This window comes from Choloepus didactylus, chromosome 10, assembly GCF_015220235.1.
Source record: "Choloepus didactylus isolate mChoDid1 chromosome 10, mChoDid1.pri, whole genome shotgun sequence".
In the NCBI taxonomy this organism is placed as follows: domain Eukaryota; kingdom Metazoa; phylum Chordata; class Mammalia; order Pilosa; family Megalonychidae; genus Choloepus; species Choloepus didactylus.
The window spans coordinates 96,196,594-96,217,872 of NC_051316.1; the positions used below are offsets into that span (position 1 = coordinate 96,196,594).

The window sequence follows — 21,279 nt, forward strand, 5'->3', positions numbered from 1 at the left end:
GTGAATTGTTAAATGTGAACTTTCTTAATTGACTCTTTGTGGTTTTATAAATATATATATATATATATATTTTTTTTTTTCCTACTGCAGTTGAGCGTATTTCTCTGTCACCAGAGGTGTAGTTTCTTTGTGTGGCGTTTTCCTATACAGAATAACACCTATCGCAGTTATTTCACATGTGCATTTTGAGAATGAAAGAGAATGTCATAATTGGAGAAATGTAAAACTATATATTTCCATTTTGTCTGATGTTTTTACATTGTTTGCTAGGAGGTGCATCAGGGACTTGAATTAATTATAATTACTGAAGAGACATACACTGATTAAGCAAATAGAGTAGTAAGCCCATTTGTGCCAAGGCCATCTAATTAAATTCTAACTTCGGATAAGCTGGATGTGCATGAAAGATTAATTTTAAGAGGTTTTTATGACTTACTAAATAACGATTCAGTAAATTTTTGAATTATATCATTAAGGAACATTGACTCTTAAAGTGATAAAATATTTAATCACAAGCCTACTACTTTGTAGAAATTTGTGGGTCTTTTTTTTATCTATTCAGAATTAAGGACACAGAATATCATTTTAAAGGTGCATATCGGGCATTTAAAAATTTTGTAATATTCAGTGAACTGAAACACTTCCAATAAATGAATGTGATATATGCACCTGCATTATTTTCTTCAATATTTATACAATTTTACATTCCCAAAATACTTTACTATCTCTGGAATTAAATTGTCCTTGAGGTAGTTACAGGTTGTACCAAAATTTCCACATAATTTAGGAGTGTGTTAATGGCTGTACTGTAACCTTTTATAGAGATACATCATCTAGTAATGGAGCCAAGTATACATTTTCCATTGAGTTTTAATTTTAAAAGTTGATATTAAATCTTAAAAAGACTCATTATATTATACTAATTGGTAGAGTTTAAAGCATGTAACTCTTCTTTATGGTTTTAAAAAAACTATTCTTACTTTTAAAGCATATTGATTTTATTATATAAATGATTTAATAATGAAGAGGTCCCTAAACTTACATTAGGTGACGGAATTTAGTTCATGCAAATTACCTTTCCTTGATATTATCATCATTATAAAAGTCATTGTTTGTATAATTAAATGCAAAGCACTATATAACATTAATGATTTAAAGAATCCCACAATGACTATAAAATTTCAGAACGGGCACTTCTGCTTTAAGATAGCTGAATTGCACCTGTGTGAGATTCTGGTACTTCTTATAGCAGCCTGAGGCTGCATGAGAAAAGAATGTTATGGCTTGTCTCTCTTAATGATTGAGTTGGAGACCTTTTCCAATTGCCTTCGCTTCTCAACTACGTATTTGTTTGATGGCACATTTTGTCCAAAAATCTGCCCAGTCTGAGCAACAGCTTAAGCAGTTTAAGTAACAATAATAAGGAATAATTGACATTTGTATGACATTTTATAGTTCATAGGGCATTTTAATATGCTTTATTTTTACTTTATACTCACTGTCATTCTTTTGAGATAGATGGCCTCATCTCTATTTTATGACTGAAGAAATTGACTTTCAGGGAGGTGATGGACTTACCAAGATTGCACAGCTTAAAGACTGGCAGGGCCAGGGCCCAGACCAATTCTTTTGACTCTGTAAAGAGGGACCAAGCAAATAAAATCCATTGTGATGATATTGATGGTCTTCAGGAACCATTTTCTGAATTTAAGATTTTGAGAAGGTGATCATTGTTCCTGACTCAGTGTGGGTAGGCTTTTATTTTTTTCTTCATACTCCCTATGTTTTGTCAAAATTCTTACCTATATTTGGATATGAATAATTGCTGATTTTTCAGTTGATATCTTGAAACAAAAGGATTATTTGAGGCTGTGACTCAAACTTAAATTGATAAATCAGATTGCTTAAACCAATAGAATAACTCTATAGACAATTTTTTTTTTTTCAAAAGGGGAAGAAAACTCAGTCAGAGCATCAAAATATGGAGGATTCATTTTGTAACAAAAAAACATTTCCTGAGACCAACATCCCTCTTTCCTGTTTGGGTCCAGAACGATGAATTTACATTTGACATAGATGTTATAGAAAGACATTAAAATCACTAGCCTAAGCAAATCCTAATGGAAATATTTTCTGTGCTGTGTTAAATTCTTAAAAGGATTATAGTCAGAGGTTCTTCTATCTATCAAGGGGTGTCTGTGGAAGTGGAGGTGGATTTGTTTAGACTTCCTGAGGGCTAAAATTAAGATCAGTATGTAAAATCTTGAGGAGATTGTACCTCAATGGAAGGAAACTAGTGGAACTGTCTGCCAAAAGAATGAAGCAAAACAAAGATTCTGCTTCAGACGGTGGTAGGGATCTCATCAGTGGAGGGTTCAGGAGAAACTGTATGCCAACCATTTGTTGAAATGACATTTTAAAAGTCTAGATGGCAAGAGATCTCTTTTTTTAAAAAGTCTCTGAGTGGAACTTTAGTAAAAATAGAAAAGACAAACATAATAAACAACCAACATTTCTTGAGCATTTACAGTGGTCTAGGCACAGTGATAAGTGCTTTATGCAGTCTTATTGAATCCTCTCAATTCTGCGAGGAGATGCTTTTATAATCCACGTTTTATAGATGAGGAAATAGTGGCTCAGGGAGGTTAAATAAATTGTCCAAGGACACATAGTTGGTGGCATTGCTAGGAAATTAACCCACGTGTGTCTGAGTCCATGACACCCTTTTTACCCCCAAACTGTACTGATTTGCTAGTTCCTTTTAATAAAGCAAGTATTCTGGAAGTACCCAGATCAGAACTTGACCTTGTAAGAAGGAGTGACAGTTGGTGTTCTTAATAATAAAGGCTTAATGGAACCAAGGTTGGTGATTTGGAGGAAATTAATGAGATTTTTGTCAATTTTATTTTAAACATAACTTGTCAAAAATACAGTGTCGAGTAACAAACTGTAGAAATGTTTTTTGACAAATTAACTATACTACAGGTGGCAGATCAGAGAAATGTTGATTTCATAGCCTTTAGCATTCTGGATTTATTGAGGGTTAAGGTAGCACTACGAAGCCAAGCCCACTGCTCTGAATAGATTTGCCATAGAATTTAATACAAAATTTATTTACCATTTTGAATGTAAAAAGTGAATTTTCTCTCTGAACCTGTAAAGCCAGCATTTTACTGAAAGCAAAATGCTACAATTCTGTTTTTTTTTCAGTAGCCCCACTTTATTTCTCATAGCCAATTAAACCTGGCTTAGACCAGATTTAGACCAGATTTTGTTTGAAAGCATTACTTCTGATCAAATGAAGTCCATTAATCATGATCAGAGTAGTGGTAATTTGAGACCCCTGTACCAAGCCTAGATACCATGTTATTAAAGAATAGGCTGTTGGCTGAATATATAGCATTCTTTGGTCCTTGTTGAAGGAGGTGGGGAGGAAGGTACTAGTGGAATGGAACTGCAGCCATTCCTTTTTTAAGAGAGTTTTAACTTTTGAAGGCTACAAATAACCCTTTAATCAATTTGCATTATTACATTGTCTGGATACACTGATATATTTATTCCTGCATTGAAATTACACATAATGATCTGCTTGTGCAGTTGTAACTAATGGAATAATGTTGCCTGCTTTTTGTCTCTTTAATTGCAGAAGCCAAGCTGTTTATCCTTTCTCTGTTTTTTTCCCTTGACAGAGAAATTGAACACTTAGCAACAACTTTGAGATCTGATGTTCAATTTATTACTGACAAACCTTGATGTTGAGTGGTACTGCTAACTGAACCCTCTGAATAAGACTTAATTCAGAAAAATCAGTCTATCAGCTAACTCACTTCATATGGATGTTTCTTAATTCAAAGTTATTTTGAAGTGAAAACCATCTGTTGCTATTCCTGCTTCCCCTATTTTGGAAACTATCACATATAGTTTTAAAATTAATTTTATGATCGGTTACAAATTATACATTAATTTAATTAATAGGACCAGAAAGGAAAAAATTTCTTAGTAGATGTAATATTTTAATTCATCACCATGTACAAGTTCTTTATGTTTCGATTCTGTTCCTGTTCACATTCTATATATTAGAAGTTGTTATATTTAAAATTTTCAAGTTTTTACATTTTATGAACTAATTATTAGTTGGATGACCTATGGTTCATAACATTGATATTTCATGAGTTAAAGACACTTCCAAAAAATTAAGCTTTTCCAGTATATATCACAGCCACAAAACATTCATACCCTTTGACCCAGTAATCTGTGCCAAGGAATATGTGTGCAAACATTTGTATAAAAGGATGTTTTTAAACTATTATTTATAATAGTGAAAGACTGGAAACAACTTCCAGACCCAGCAATAGGTTGATGGTACTCCACTTGCTATAATGTAATGCACATATTTAAAATCATGTATTTTAAGAAGAATACTAATCATTCATTCCATTGGTACGTGTACGTAACTACTGTTTGTCAGGCCTTATGTTGGATGCTGGGGGTATTTCTCAGAATCAAGAGTGATCCTGAAGAACAGAGCCTGAGGAGAAGAGGTGTAGCTAGTTTAGTCGAGGTAGGAAAGAAGCGATAGCTCTGGTTGGGTTCATTTTGAATGATAATCCTTTCAGTTCGGCAAGCTAACACCAAACCCTGTTATGTTTTAGGCCATAGGAGAATATAAAATGGGTGAGGCACAGCTTTTCCCTTTAAGTTTCACAGTTGAATGGGAAGGTGGGGAAAAGGGTCGTGAGAGTAGGTACAGAAAAAAGTGAAACCATAAGTCTGTAAATCTAATTGGTAGGGTTGAAGAGAGGAGGGAATTAATTTGCACCTCTACCTTCTTGGAAGAGGTTACATTTGAGTTGAAGGATTAAGTAAGAGCTACATTTCTTGATCAGTGACTTTGTGCTAGGAATTTTATATACATCTTATTTCCTTTTCCAGGTGAGGAAATGGAGTGAGTTTCTGAGAGGTAAAGTTACTTGCTTTAAGGATAAGGTCTAGAAGCTAAGGAAGCAGCAGAGCCAGGATTCAGACCCCAAGTCTGTGCTCTTAACCAGTGTTCAGTATACTCAATACATGATCATATAGTTGATACAAATCATGAAAGGTATTAAATACCATGCCAAGGAGTTGGTATGCTAGTTTCTGAGCAGGTGACTGGCATGGTCAGTGAATTGAGAAAATTCACATTGGTGGCTAAAAGGAGAGAGAGGTTTGAAGAGAGGAGGGATTTTAGAGACGAGGAGATACAGTTGGGAGACTGCTGCAGTAGTCTGAGAGGTGATGAAACCTTAACTAGGCCAGTGATAGTGAGGAGGGGAAGAAGAAAGATTTGAGAAACATTTCAGATGTAAATCCAAAGATGTAGAGGGTGAGGCAGAAAGAGGAGTTAAGGTTCCTAGCTTATGTGACGAGTAAATGATAAAAGCCTTACTTGAGTTTGAATACAGAATGCGACAGGCTGTTGAAGAAGAAACTTGGACTTGAATATGTTAAGTTTGAGAGTCTGGCTGCATTTGCAGAGCCATCAAGTCATGGAAAAGTCATGTGATAAGAACTGTGGAGTCCAGTTGCTTCATGAAGTACGTTTTTTGTGCTATAAGGAATACTTTTGCTCCAGGAAATAGTTTTCCTTTTCTTTTTGTTCCAAAACCTGTATTGGGAGCATTCCCTGATTTAGGGGCTACTCTGGAGAGTGTTGCTCAATTCCAAATTCATCAGCTCATTGTGGACTTATTATTCTTTTTATTTTCCTCTAATTAAAGTTACTTAACCTGCCATAGGAAGTGTCTGAGTTATATTTTCAACTTATTTTTCCAACAGCCTGTCATAGCACCTGGCAAATAGTATGTTCTTAGATGTTTGCTGTATGCCATAACATAGGCTTCATTTTCAAAATTGATCCTTTCTTTTACCTAAAATTCTTACGCCCTCAGGGGTACTCTTGTTCTAACTTCTTTTTTGTTTGTAATTATAATATTTACTGTTTTGTTTCCAATTATAAAAGAAATACATGTTCATTATAGAAAATGAGAAAAACATAAAGCAGTAAATTAAAATCACTCATAATACCATGTCTCAGAGGGAGCCCTTACCTCATCTTTTTGTATATTGATATAGTAAGTATTTAAATACAATAAGAATCTATTCCTTGGGTCATTAAAGTTTCTATTGGATGGAAGGGTAAATTGTTGTATCTAGGAGGCCTTTGCCAAGCCCTTTTAGTGTGGATTATTTCTAGGCTCTCATCAAAGCCTTTTTATCACATTTTACTATTATTGTCTGGTAGCTGGTTGATGCCCTTCAGCAGACCTAGAATTTGGTGAGGGTCTGCTTTGTGTCTCACTTGACTTAGCCTTTAAGGCCCAGCCAGCACAGCCTTTCAGTGGATGTTTGTTGAATGCGTGAATAACTGAGAAAGATGAAGTTAGACCAGTTGTCCTGTATCTTTATATTTTCCCCTTCTTAGTGCTCTAGTTATTCCCAGTCTGATATCGTGGAATACATAAATTGCCATGCAGTAAAACGGTATGATAGGATCTTTGTTTTTTGCTAGTTATTTTTTAATAGTGAGATGTTAGGTCTTCGGAATATTGCTTGCCCTGATGTGTGATGAATACTTTTAATCCTTGGGTCACCTTATTTTTTTTAACAAGTTAATTACTTTCTATTATGTTGATGAATTGTTTCATGTTTTAGATGATTCCTACCAAGTATTCCAACACAGGGACGATTAGATAGAACCAACTGCCACTATTTTGAGATTTTTTCGGAAGCAGCTTCTTATTAAAAAAGATATAATTTCAGGGTTTATGCAAGACATTTTTTTCATCATCAGGATGGAATTAGAAGATTAAAAAGATAAAGTGCTTCATTCATGTAATAAGTGTCTGCCATATTTATTCTCATAGTTTTCACTATACTTTCTGTTTCACAATGAAATAGAGAGCATAAAGGGATTCGTAGGAAGTATTATGTAACTTTCTGCTCCCATTTCCTAAACAGTGGTGATTGCCTTGCAGTCAGCTGACATTGGCACAGTTCCCTGGAGTCTAAATCCTCTAACAGTTCTCCTAGAGCAGCTTTCAGAGCTAGTTTTTTATATGGGAGACTTCTTTAGCTTTTATTGTGTGTGTGAGGAAAAGAAGAGGGAGAAGGAGATGATTTGCAAGCATTGGAGAATAGGAATTGATTACATTTAGAATTACATTGATTACAGTTGGAATAACTAGAGAAAGAAGGCATTAATGTTTAAAGTAGGGGTTTTGGTGTCGGACAGACATGGGGTGAGTTCTGGCTTTTCCTCCTTGGTTAGGGACCTTGAGCAGTTAACATAACTATATAAACCTTAGTTTTCTCATCTATAATGGGAGGATAATGATAGAATTCTACCTGTTAGAGTTGTTGTGAGATTAGTTAAACATTTAGCAGGGTTTGTTTATAATTAGCTCTGAATAAATTCTAACTTTTGTTATAATAATGAGTATAATTATTAGGGCATCCATCTTTGGTCCCATGTGACCATATAATAGGCTTATGTGGTCAAAATGGATCTGATTTCAAAACTTAGACTCTTTCAAGCATACTGCTCTACATTTCTAAAATACAGTTTGTGTTTTACAGTTTATGAAGTACATTCCCATTTGTCATTTCTTAAATTTTTGTGTCTTGAGACACTGTAATCCCTATAGCCCCTTAGCTCGAGTTCTTCAGAAAAAAAGAGGAGGAATTAATAGAAATACAAAGGGAGAGCAGTGACAAGTGACTTCTTATTGACAGGCAATAAGAATGGTCTGAAAAAGTGAACAATAAACAGACTCCAGAAAGATTGCCACTGTTTTAATTTTAACTTCTGCCTGCCTAGCAAGGTCAAAACACTTGTTGTTTGGAAAAGTCTTTGGTAGTCATTGGAATTATTATTTCCAAGCTGAAAAATGCGCATGGGTTTGTGCACACACACCCATGCGTTTGCATGAGAGAGAAAACAGCATTATGTAGGAGAATTACTTTTTCAGTATTTGCTTTATAATGTAGAGATGAGATACAGTAAAAAAGAATATCAACTGATACATTATTAAATGCTGGGTTTTATGAGACGTGGAATTTCTCTGAAAATGTTTTTTTTAAACTGATTTTCTGTATTTCCCTACCCTAGTTCTGACCTTCTTTCTCACTTGAGAATGGTAGAATGATAGAATTATAGTGTGTTAGAGATGGAACCACATGATTGTGCCGTCTGTAGACCAGGGCACAGACCCATAAATGCAGGGAAACAGGCTATAGAAAACTAACATTTTTTGAGTTCCTACCATATGTCCAGGTAGGCACTTAAGTCATTCATATATTCATTCTGTAATTCAACAGATTTTTTTTTTTTTAGAGTCTTCTGTGTGCCAGACACAATGTTAGGTGTTGTCTATACGGCAGTGAACAAAACAAATGTTGTCACTGCCTTAATGGAAGTTCAGAGTCTAGTGGGGAAGGCATACACTGAAGATGTACATAAATATATACTATCACATTATGAGTGCTGTAATGGAAATGAACAGGATATATGTGAGAGAATAACTGTGGGAAGGGCTTCAGTATACAGGATTATCAGTGGAGATTTCTCTGAGGAGATATCATATGATCTGTACTCTGAATAACAACAACAGTCTCACAGGAGTCCTAGGATAGGTAGATCCTATGGTCAGTATTTTACATATGAGGAAATAGAAGCAAGGAGAGATTAAGTAATCTGCCCAGAGTCACACATTAGAGGATAAGGAGTAAGTTATGCTAGGACCAAGAGAAAGAACCTTTTAGATACAGTGAATAGCATCTGGTAAGGCTTTGAAAGTGGAAGGTGCAAGTAAGGTGCATACACAAAACACATTCATTCAGGGCACTTTTAGAGGGCCAGGGTGGCTAAAGACTGACAAGAAGGCAAGGGAGTGGTAATAGATGATGTTAGAAGGGTAGATAGGGGCTAGATCATACAGTGCTTTATTGAATATTGCAAGGAATTTGAACTTCATTAAAAGTGTGATGGAAACCATTCATTGAAGGAATTTCAGCAGGGGTGTATGTGATCAGACTTCCGTTTAAAAAAAAAATTATCTCCTGTGTGGAGAACAAATTGGAGTAGTCAAGAGTACAAAGGTCAGTTTGGAATCTGTTAGAATAGTGCAGGTAAGACCTGGTGTTTTTGTTGTGGTGACAGCAGAGATGGAGAGAATGGGATGGGTTTGAAATATATTTAATGATTTTTTATTGAAATAAAGTTCAAATAACATAAAATTCACCCTTTTTTTCTGTTTTAAAGTATATAATGTGGTTTTTAATATATTCACAATGTCATGCAGCTATCATCACTGTTTAATTCCAGAATATTTCCACCACTCCAATTCCTTTCTTATCCCATCCCTTGGCAACCAGTCTACTGTCTGTCTCTATGGATTTCCCTAATGTGACTATTTCATATAAAAAACTCATACAATATGTGACTTTTTATGTCTGGCTTCTTTCTTTAAGCATAATGTTTTCAAGCTTATCCATGTTGTAGCATGTATTAGTACTTCATTCCTTTTTTATGACTGAAGAATGTTCTGTTGTATGGATTTTCTTTATCCATTCTTTAGTTGATGGACATTTGGATGGTTTATGCTTTTTGACTATTACGAACAATGCTGCTATGATCATTTGTGTACAAGTTTTTGAGTGGTGACATATTTTCGTTTCTCTTGGATATATACCTACTAGTGGAATTGCTGAGTCATATGGTAATTCTCTGTTTAACTTTTGGAGGAGCTGCCAAACTGTTTTCCACAGCAGCTACATCATTTTTAATTTCCACCAGTAATGTGTACAGTTCCAGTTTTTCCATATCTTCGGATACATTTGTTATTTTCAGTTTTAAAAAAATTATAGCCATCCTAGTGGGTGCAAAGTGGTATCTCATTGTAGTTTTGATTTGCAGTTTCCTAATGACTTATGATGTTGAACATCTTTTCATGTGTGTATTGGTCATTTGTATATCTTCTGTGGAGAAATGTCTGTTCAGATCCTTTGCCCATTTTTTAATTGGGTTGTTTGTCTTGTTGTTGATATGTAAGAAAGAGTTCATTATATATCCTGGGTACTAAGCCTTTATAAGATATATGATTTGCAAATGTTTTCTCCCATTCTGGGGTTTTTCTTTTCACTTACCTGATTATGTCCTTTGGAGCACAAAAGTTTTTAATTTTGATGAAGTCCAATTTATCTAATTTTTTTTTGTAGCTTGTGCTTTTAGTGTCATATAACAGAGACTGTTGCGTAATCCAAGGTCTTAAAGATTTATGCCTATATTTCCTTCTAAGGGTTACGTGGTTTTAGTTCTTACATTTAGGTCTTTGATCCGTTTTGAGTTAATTTTTTTATATGGTGTGATGTAGGGGTCCAAATTCATTCTTCTGCATGTGGCTATCCATTTGTCCCAGCATTGTTTGTTGAAAAGACGATTCTTTCTTCAGTGAATTATATTTTTGATGTAAGACCCATTAGAACTTACTAATGGAGTAGATGCAGGAAAAAGAAGAATCAAGATTATTGTCTTAAACAGCTGGTGATAGCACTACCAAAATGAGGAAGGGTGTTGTAATTTGGGGTGAGAGGGAGTGAGGGCTAATCAAAAGTTCAGATTTGAGTTTGTTTACCTTGTCTGTAGCACTTTCCACATATTACATAGTGAACACATTGCAAAGACAATTTGATGTATGAATTTCTAATTCCAGGGAGGAGTTTGAGGTGAAGATAAGATTTAATGTCATCAGGATATAGATTGTATTAAAGCTTTGGGACCGATGAGAGAGACACAGACAGACAACAGAGGGCCCAATCTAGAGCCCTGAGGAACATTTAACAATTAGAAACTGAGTAGAGGAAGAGGGAACTGCAAAGGAAATCTTAAGTAAGTTAGTGGATTTGATGATAGGAAGTTATTTTTCTCATTAAAGAGTAAGAATATTTTCTCAACAGTTGGCAGTATGTGAGCAAGGGATGGGAACCAGAGGTCAAGGTGGGCTCGTGGGGCTATGAGAAGTCTGAGAAGAAAGGCAAAAGTATGCAGTAGTCATCTTGGGTGGGGATGCAGAGGGATTGGATGAGGAGATGTAATAGTCTTGCTGTATAGTGTCGAGTACCATTTGAAGTTTGTCAATTTGAATTGAAAGTAAAATCAATCTATGCAGTTACCTGATTTTTCTCCAATAGTATTTAGCTAGAGAATGCCAAACCCCCAGAGGTTGGTTTTAACAAAGGCTAGGTTCTCCCAGTTGAGTCAAGTGGAGGGAGGGAGTGTTAAAAGGGTACTTGCAAAGGAATGATTATAATGGTGGTCCATGGAATCTGGGAAGTGGAGTAGGGAGTAAGGGTGACTGACAGATAATAAAATGGTGGTGGGCTAGTGGACTGGAGGCTGAAGAATTTGAGGGTCTACTTGAACAAATGAGCTAAAAGTATATTAGAATATATTCAGTGAATGGATATTCTAATTTGAGATTGTGGGGTTGGTACAAATCCATGGCGTACCCACAGTAATAAGTGATTGAGGTAGAGGATAAGACTTAGGAGATGACGTGGTCTAGGGATTGAGAGACTTGAGTGTTGGGTGGATTATTCCTTCAGGTTAAATTACTAAGAATGATAACAGGAGTTGGGGTAGGAAGGAGGACTGTAAGGCAGGAGCTTAAGTCTTTAGTGAGTGGAGGGGGAATGACCAGAGGTTGGTATATGACAGAAATCAAAAAGGAGGGAGGTAAAGTTGATTGGATTGGGCCTCAGAGGAACAGGGATTTTTGCAAGAGAGGGAGAAATAATAGTATGGAAGTCTTAACAAAGACAGAATTCTTCTGCCACCTCCTGGCGTTAAGAATTTGTTTTTTGTGTGTGTTTTTTTTTTGTTTTGGTTTGTTTTTTAAATAGCAAAACAGTTGTTTTTTGAGAGGACCCAGAAGCGGTATCTTCAACGACTGGCAGATTTCAATTTAGGCAAAGTGGTGGAGGAGTATTATAAAATGAAGCTGAGGATTTATTGGAGTTTGCTGATGAGTGCAGGAGTTCCAGAGGTCAGAGTGAAAGGTTCAGAGGAAGGATAGGTAGATGTGTGGGAGGGTTCAGGAATACATAGAGCTCTGGGGGGATGAAGGTTAGGTCAATAATGAAAGACCAGGGATGCTTGACTTGTGCAAGTGACTGAAATAAAGAGATGGATTACACAATGGAATTAGCCCCAATAGTCTTAGAGAAGGCAAGCACTTGTTTCCAGTGCTGCAGGCCTGAATGCTTCCCTACCTAGGTAACTTCCTAGGTAGTTTATCCCAAAGCCTCACAGAGTGATGTGGCAGATTTCCGGGAGAGAAACTGATGTCAAGGTCTCCTGGTGACTTTTCCAATGTCATAGTAAGGGAGTAGCAAAGGAAATCTCTTGACACCAAACATCAGTTCTGCTCACCACTCTAATTTGTTCATCTTTGTTGTAGCATTCACTTACCCTTCTGTGGGCAGAGCTACATCCATTAGGCCATTAGAAAATAAAAATTAAAGAAAAAGAAGAAGGAGAAAAGCTGCTTTAAAACTTGACAGTTTCCACTTTGAGACCATTCCAGGCTTATAAACCAATCTCTGCAGAAAGGATGAGAACTGGCTGTTCTGCACACGGGACCTGGAGGGCAGTGGTTGTAGCCCAATAAAGTCTGTATGACTTTGACTGCGTGTTTTACCTTAACGCATGTGCTCTGTCCACAGGGTCATGTAGGGACAACAGCAACCAAGAAGATCGATGTCTACCTCCCACTGCACTCCAGCCAGGACAGACTGCTGCCAATGACTGTGGTGACAATGGCCAGCGCCAGAGTGCAGGACCTGATTGGGCTCATCTGTTGGCAGTACACAAGTGAAGGACGGGAGCCAAAACTCAAGTAATCCTTTCTGTTTTGGGTTGCTCTAATTTCTTCTTATCTTCTGATCACCCTAGCTGCATTCTGTAGCGGGTCATTTGTAGACATTGGCCTGGGAAAACTAGACCTCCACACTGATGCAGCTCTGCTCAAGATCTTGGGTCTGTGTAGTCAGCACTTACCTCAAAAATCTGCTTACAGAATAGACTGATAAGTTTGTGAATGCATCATGATGAAATGGATTTTAGCAATTTCTAAACCCTTTTATGATACTTACTGATAAAGCCATCATGGGAGGGAGTGGGAGGGAAATTATGTTGGTTGAGCACCTGCCATGAGCTAAACACTGTGCTGGGCACATTGTACATGGTATCCTGTTTGATTCTCCCAGCTCTCTGTAAGGTGAGTGTTATAATCCTCTTTCTCCAGAGGAGAGACCTCAAGGTCAGAGAGTTACTGTTTGCTGAAAATTGTACAGATGGGAGATGGCGGAGTCAGAATTTGATTCCAGGTCTGTCGGGTGCCAAGGTTATTTCATTATTTCCTTCTGTCTCCTATAGAACTTTTGGTTTGAATTATGGTTTCCTTTGTTATCAATCAGCGGCTCAATTTTTTTCTCAGTGCTTGAAAGTGGAGTCTGCATAGCTGTACTTTGTAATTTGAACTTTAAAGTGCTTTGCTGCATTGGTTCTCCCCTTCTTGAATTAATTATTTGACAGGAATCCTCTTGTAGTTTTGTGTGCTCTTTTCAAGTTAATAGGGGTTGGAATACAGCAAAATGTAGTGAATAGGACCAAGATCACAACATAAGATGCTCCACGGTTCTATTCCCCCACAGAATCTTTGAACAACAAACAAGCAGAAACTGGTGGAGACCTTGTCTTAAAACTCCGAAAATCCAGATAAATACTAATCAAGAAAACATAGCTTTACAAATGCTGGGAGAGGCTTATAGTCTATGAAAATGGTGGCATAAGATGTTCCAGGGAGCCATTCCTCCACAAAATCTTTAAACAAGTAGCAAAAACTGGCAGAGCCATCTTTATCAAAACTCCAGAAAATAGTTAAAGGGTTGCAGTAATTGGACGAGTGACAAATCAAGAAAACTCAGTTTTAAAAAAACAGTGGGGGTGGGAAAAGGAAACAGTAGGAGAAGCTCCTAGAGCCCTTTCTGGCCCCTCTCCCCCCTTCCCTAGTGTTGTATGGAGTCAGACTGTGCTACCATTGTGGGTCCCTGCCTCCCATTATGGGTTCCAGAGGGAACAGAGTAACTCATATGTATATAATGTGTTGCCTGTGTGTTGGGGCCAGTCTATCCAGTGACTACCTGCAAGAATGAACCAGGAAATTCCTCCCAAGCTTGCCCTTTCCGAACTTGCTCTGCAAGCAGAATCAGCTTGCATACAGCTAAAGCAGTATAACAAACAATTAAGTCTAAGCAGCCTGGGGGAAAGATGGAAAGACACTGTACTTTGCATTCATTACAGGCTAGTCTCATAAAAGGAGGGCTACACTCTGAAGGAGAGCACCTGCCAGTGGAAAGCCAATTAGCAAAGAAAGGTATTCTTTGCATTGGTTTGTTTGTTTGTGTTAGCTCCTGGCACTCTGGGAAATCTCTGTCAGATCACTAGCTGGATACAAACTGAAGGAACTGCCAGCACAAGGAATAAATCCCAGCATTAACACTTTAAAATATTACAATGTACAGAATACAACAAAAGATTACAAGCCAACCTCTCTCTCCAGCTAAGCCAACTTGGCAGGTGAAATCACTGCCTTTCCCTCAGCATGGTATCTGATACCCGGGGGAGTAAATCTCCCTGGCAATGTGGAATATGACTCCCAGGGAGGAGTCTAGACCCGGCACTGTGGGATGGAGAACATCTTTACCAAAAGGGGGATGTGAAAGGAAATGAAATAAGCTTCAGTGGCAGAGAGATTCCAAAAGGAGCCGAGAGGTCACTCTCATGGGCACTCGTACGCACAATGTAGACAACCCTTTTTAGGTTTTAATGAATTGGAATAGCTAGCAGTAAATACCTGAAACTATCAAACTACAACCCAGAACCCATGAATCTTGGAGATGATTGTATAAAAATGTAGTTTATGAGGGATGACAATACGATTGGGAAAGCCATATGTACCACACTCCCCTTTGTCCAGTGTATGGATGGATGAGTAGAAAAATGGGGGCAAAAAAAAAAAAAAAAGGCACCCAGTGTTCTTTTTCACTTTAATTTTTATTATTTTTGTGTGTGTGGTAATGAAAGTGTTCAAAAATTAATTTTGGTGATGAGTGCACAACTGTATAATGGTACTGTGAACAATTGAATGTATGCTTTGTATGACTGCATGGTATGTGAATATATCTCTATAAAAGTTAATTTTTAAAATAAATAAATAAATAAATAAGATTACAAGCCAAACAAAGAAACAGGAAATGACGACCCAGCCAAAGAAACAAAATAAAGATCCAGAAACCATCCACAAAGAAGACCAAACTTTCAATATACTGGACAAAGAACTTGAATTAATGATTCTCAGTATGTTCAACGGTATTAAAACACAGAAAGAACTAAAGGATATCAGGAAAACAATGAACAAACAATATGAGAATCCCCATAAAGAGACAGAAATTCTAAAAAGAAACCAAACAGAACTGCTATAGTTGAAGATCACAGATAACTGAAATGAAATATTCCTTAGAGGGTTTCAAAAGCATATTAAAGCTGGCAGAAGAAAGTATTGGATAACTCCAAGACAAGACAATTGAAGTGATTCAGGCTGAGGCACAGAAAGACAAAAGAATTAAAAAATAGTGACCAGAGCTTGAGACCATGGTTCAAGATCAAGCATACCAATATGTACATTATGGGAGTCCCAGAAGAAGAAAGAGAGAGAAGTTCAGAAGGAATAGTCAAAGAAATAATGACAGAAAACTTCCCAAATTTAATGAAAGATATGAATATGCACATTCAGGAAGCCCAACAAACCCAAAAAAGGATACACTCAAAGAAAACCATGTCTAGATATGTAGTAGTCCCAATTGTAGAATGCCAAGGACAGGGAGAGAGTTCTGAAAAACTGCCAGAGAAAAAGCAATGTGTTGCATACAAGGGAGTCCCAATAAGTTTAAATGCCAATTTCTCATCAGAAACCATGGAAGCAAAAAGGCAGTGGAATGGAATATTTAAAGGGCCAAAAGGAAAGACTTGCCAACCAAGAATCTTATATTCAGTAAGGCTCTCTTTCAAAAATGAGGGAGAGATTAAGGTATTCCCAGATAATCTAGCTGAGGGAGTTTGTCACCACTAGATGTGCCCTACACATAATGCTAAAGGGAATTCTTCAGGCTGAAATGTAATGACACTGGACAGTGGGTTGAAGGGGCATAAAGAAATAACGACCTCTGGCAAAGGTAGCCATATGGGTAATTATAACTGCCAGTACTATTGTACTGTATTTTTTTGGTATGTAATTCCGCTTTTTATTTCTATAGTTTCTAAAATGCAGATGCATAAAAAGCAATGATATAGCTATGGTTTTGGACATGCAATGTATAAAGACATGATTTGTAACAAGTACAACAAAAAGGAAGTGACAGAGGGATATATGAACATGTATGAGGATGCTACTGAAGTTGCGTTACTATCAAATCAAGCATGATTGAAATAGATTTAGAATATTAAGCGTAAGCCCCATGGTAACCACAAAGAAAATATGTGAAAAATATATACAGGTAAAAATGAGAAGGACTCAGAAGTGTACAATACAAAAAATCAAATAAATGTGAAAAGTAGGCATTAACAGAAGAATTGAGGGACTAGAAAGGTGTAAGACTTGCAAAGACCAAATAGCAAAATGAAAGAAGAAAGTCCTGCATTATCAATAGTTGCTTTAAATGTAAGTGAATTAAACTCTCCAGTCAACGAAAACAGAGATTGGCAGAATGAACTAAAAAAAGCACTACTTGACTATATGCTGTTTACAAGAGACTCACCTTAAATTCAGACATAAACAGGATGAAAGTGAAAGGATGGATAAAAAACATACCATACAAATAGTAACCAAAAGAGAGCTGGGGTAGCTATAATAATATCAGATAAAACAGACTTTAAATAAAGAACTTGTAACAAGAGACAAAAAAAGTCATTATCTACTGATAAAGGTGTCAAGTCTATAAAAAGACAATAAGAATTAAAAATAGATAAGCACCTAACAGAAGAGCCAAAAAATATATATGAAGCAAATATTCAGATTTGTAGGGAGAAATAGGTGGTTCTAGATTAGTGGTGGGAGACTTTAAAACACCACTTTTAATAATGGATAGAGCGTCTAGACAGAAGATCAGTAAGGAAATAGAAGACTTGAATGATAGTACAAACCAAATAGACCTAACAGACCTTTATAGAACACTTACCCAACAGCCACAGACTACACATCCTTCCCTAGTGTACATAGGTCATTCCCCAGCATGGAACATATTTTAGGTCACAGAACAACTCTCAGTGAATTCAGAAATGTTGAAATGATGTAATGTATCCTCTACAACCAAAATGAAGTGAAGCTAGAAATCATTAACATACAAAAATCTGGAAATTTACAGCTGTAGGGGTAGTGTTCTAGTTTGCTAATGCTGCTGGAATGCAAAACGCCAGAGATGGATTGGCTTTTATAAAAGGGGTTTTATTTGGTTACATAGTTACAGTCTTAAGGCAATAAAGTGTCTGAGATAACACATCAGCAATCGGGTACCTTCACTGAGGGATGGCCAATGGCGTCCGGAAAACCTTTGTTAGCTGGGAAGGAACGTGGCTGGCGTCTGCTCCAAAGTTCTGGTTTCAAAATGGCTTTCTCCCAGGATGTTCCTCTCTAGGCTGCAGTTCCTCAAAAATGTCACTCTTAGTTGCACTTGGGATATTTGTCCTCTCTTAGCTTCTCCGGAGCAAGAGTCTGCTTTCAACATCATCTTCAAAGTGTCTCTCATCTGCAGCTCCTGTGCTTTCTTCAAAGTGTCCCTCTTGGCTGTAGCTCCTCTTCAAAACATCACTCACAGCTGCACTGAGTTTCTTCTCTTTGAGTCAGCTCCTTTATATGGCTCCACTGATCAAGGTCCACCCTGAATGGGTGGGGCCATGCCTCCATGGGAATATCTCATCAGAGTCATCACCCACAGCTGGGTGAGGCACATTCCAAGTAAAACTAATCAGCACCAAAACGTCTGCCCCACAAGACTACATCAAAGATAATGGCGTTTGGGGGACACAGTACAATCAAACTGGAACAGGTACTAAGCAATGCACTCTTTTTTTTTTTTTTTTTTTAATCTTCATTTTATTAAGATATATTCACATACCACACAGTCATACAAAACAAATCGTACATTCGATTGTTCACAGTACCATTACATAGTTGTACATTCATCACCTAAATCAATCCCTGATACCTTCATTAGCATACACACAAAAATAACAAGAATAATAATTAAAGTGAAAAAGAGCAATTGAAGTAAAAAAGAACACTGGGTGCCTTTGTCTGTTTGTTTGTTTGTTTCCTTCCCCTATTTTTCTACTCATCGATCCATAAACTAGACAAAGGGGAGTGTGGTCCTTATGGCTTTCCCAATCCCATTGTCACCCCTCATAAGCTACATTTTTATACAATTCTCTTTGAGATTCATGGGTTCTGGGTTGTAGTTTGATAGTTTCAGGTATCTACCACTAGCTACCCCAATTCTTTAGAACCTAAAAACGGTTGTCTAAATTGTGGGTTAAGAGTGCCTACCAGAGTGCCCTCTCGGCTCCTTTTGGAATCTCTCTGCTACTGAAGCTTATTTCATTTCCTTTCACATCCCCCTTTTGGTCAAGAAGATGTTCTCCATTTCACGATGCCAGGTCTACATTCCTCTCCGGGAGTCATATTCCACGTTGCCAGGGAGATTCACTCCCCTGGGTGTCTGATCCCACGTAGGGGGGAGGGCAGTGATTTCACCTTTCAAGTTGGCTTAGCTAGAGAGACAGGGCCACATCTGAGCAACAAAGAGGCATTCGGGAGGAGGCTCTTAGGCACAATTATAGGGAGGCCTAGCCTCTCCTTTGCAGCAACCGTCTTCCCAAGGGTAAAACCTGTGGTAGAGGGCTCAACCCATCCAACCACCAGTCCTCTATGTCTGTGGTCATGTTAACAACCATCAAGGTGGGGAAGGCCAATACGTCTGCATTCTCCACAGGCTCCTCAAGGGGGCACTACACATTTTTTTCCTTTTTTTTTTTTTTTTCTTTTTTAACTTTTTTGTCTTTTTTAAATCAACTGTATTAAAAAAAAATTAAACAAACAAACAAACAAACAAACAAACACAACATACAATAAAAGAACATTTCAAAGAGACCATAACAAGGGAGTAAGAAAAAGACAACTAACCTAAGATAACTGCTTAACTTCCAACCTGTTCCTACTTTACCCCAAGAAAGTTACCTAATATAGCAACATTTCTGTGAACTTGTTCCTACTATATCCATCAGAAATTAACAGACCATAGTCTTTCCTGGGCATCCCAGAATGTTAAATAGCTTATCTGTTCTTCTTGGAACATTGCTCCCCCTTCGTTAATTGCTCTCCATTGCTAGTTCCCCTACACTCTACACCATAAACCATTTGTTTTACATTTTTCAAAGTTCACATTAGTGATAGCATATAATATTTCTCTTTTTGTGCCTGGCTTATTTCGCTCAGCATTATGTCTTCAAGGTTCATCCATGTTGTCGTATGTTTTACAAGATCGTTCCTTCTTACTGCCGTGTAGTATTCCATCGTGTGTATATACCACATTTTATTTATCCACTCATCTGTTGAAGGACATTTGGGTTGTTTCCATCTCTTGGCACTTCTGAATAATGCTGCTATGAACATTGGCGTGCAGATATCTGTTCGTGTCACTGCTCTCCAATCTTCTGGGTATATACCGAGAAGTGCAATCGCTGGATCGAATGGTAACTCAATATCTAGTTTTCTAAGGAACTGCCAGACTGACTTCCAGAGTGGCTGTACCATTATGCAGTCCCACCAACAATGAATAAGAGTTCTAATTTCTCCATACCCTCTCCAGCATTTGTAGTTTCCTGTTTGTTTAATGGCAGCCACTCTAATCAGTGTTAGATGGTATCTCATTGTGGTCTTAATTTGCATCTCTCTAATAGCTAGTGAAGCTGAACATTTTTTCATGTGTTTCTTGGCCATTTGTATTTCCTCTTCAGAGAACTGTCTTCATATCTTTTGCCCATTTTATAATTGGGCTGTCTGTACTATTATCATTGAGTTGTAGGATTTCTTTATATATGCAAGATATCAGTCTTTTGTCAGATACATGGTTTCCAAAAATTTTTTCCCATTGAGTTGGCTGCCTCTTTACCTTTTTGAGAAATTCCTTTGAGGTGCAGAACCTTCTAAGCTTGAGGACTTCCCATTTATCTATTTTTTCTTTTGTTCCTTGTGCTTTGGGTGTAAAGTCTAGGAAGCGGCCGCCTAATACAAGGTCTTGAAGATGTTTTCCTACATTATCTTCTAGGAGTTTTATGGTACTTTCCTTTATATTGAGATCTTTCGTCCATTTTGAGTTAATTTTTGTGTAGGGGGTGAGGTAGGGGTCCTCTTTCATTCTTTTGGATATGGATATCCAACTCTCCCAGCCCCATTTGTTGAAAAGACCATTATGACCCAGTTCAGTGACTTTGGGGGCCTTATAAAAGATCAGTCGGCCATAGATCTGGGGGTCTATCTCTGAATTCTTAATTCGATTCCATTGATCTATATGTCTGTCTTTGTGCCAGTACCATGCTGTTTTGACTACTGTAGCTTTATAATAAGCTTCAAAGTCAGGGAGTGTAAGTCCTCCCACTTCGTTTTTCTTTTTTAGAGTGTCTTTAGCAATTCGAGGCATCTTCCCTTTCCAAATAAATTTGATAACTAGCTTTTCCAAGTCTGCAAAGTAGGTTGTTGGAATTTTGATTGGGATTGCATTGAATCTGTAGATGAGTTTGGGTAGAATTGACATCTTAATGACATTTAGCCTTCCTATCCATGAACATGGAATATTTTTCCATCATTTAAGGTCCCCTTCTATTTCTTTTAGTAGTTATGTAGTTTTCTTTGCATAGGTCTTTTACATCTTTGGTTAAGTTTATTCCTAGGTACTTGATTTTTTTACTTGCTATTGAAAACGGTATCTTTTTCTTGAGTGTCCCTTCAGTTTGTTCATTTCTAGCATATAGAAACATTACTGACTTATGTGCATTAATCTTGTATCCCGCTACTTTGCTAAATTTGTTTATTAGCTCTAGTAGCTGTATTGTCGATTTCTCAGCGTTTTCCA

At 37.2% G+C, this 21,279-nt stretch overlaps 1 protein-coding gene across 7 annotated transcripts in view; it reads left to right on the forward strand.

Annotated features, from left to right (window-relative positions):
• Positions 1-21,279, forward strand: part of MAPKAP1 (MAPK associated protein 1) — a 346,539-nt gene that overhangs the window by 125,830 nt on the left and 199,430 nt on the right. For all 7 annotated transcript variants that reach the window (XM_037798457.1, XM_037798460.1, XM_037798461.1 and 4 more), the window contains one exon: positions 12,760-12,932. In XM_037798457.1, the coding sequence (XP_037654385.1) occupies positions 12,760-12,932 (173 nt within the window). The remainder of the gene's footprint in view (positions 1-12,759; positions 12,933-21,279) is intronic.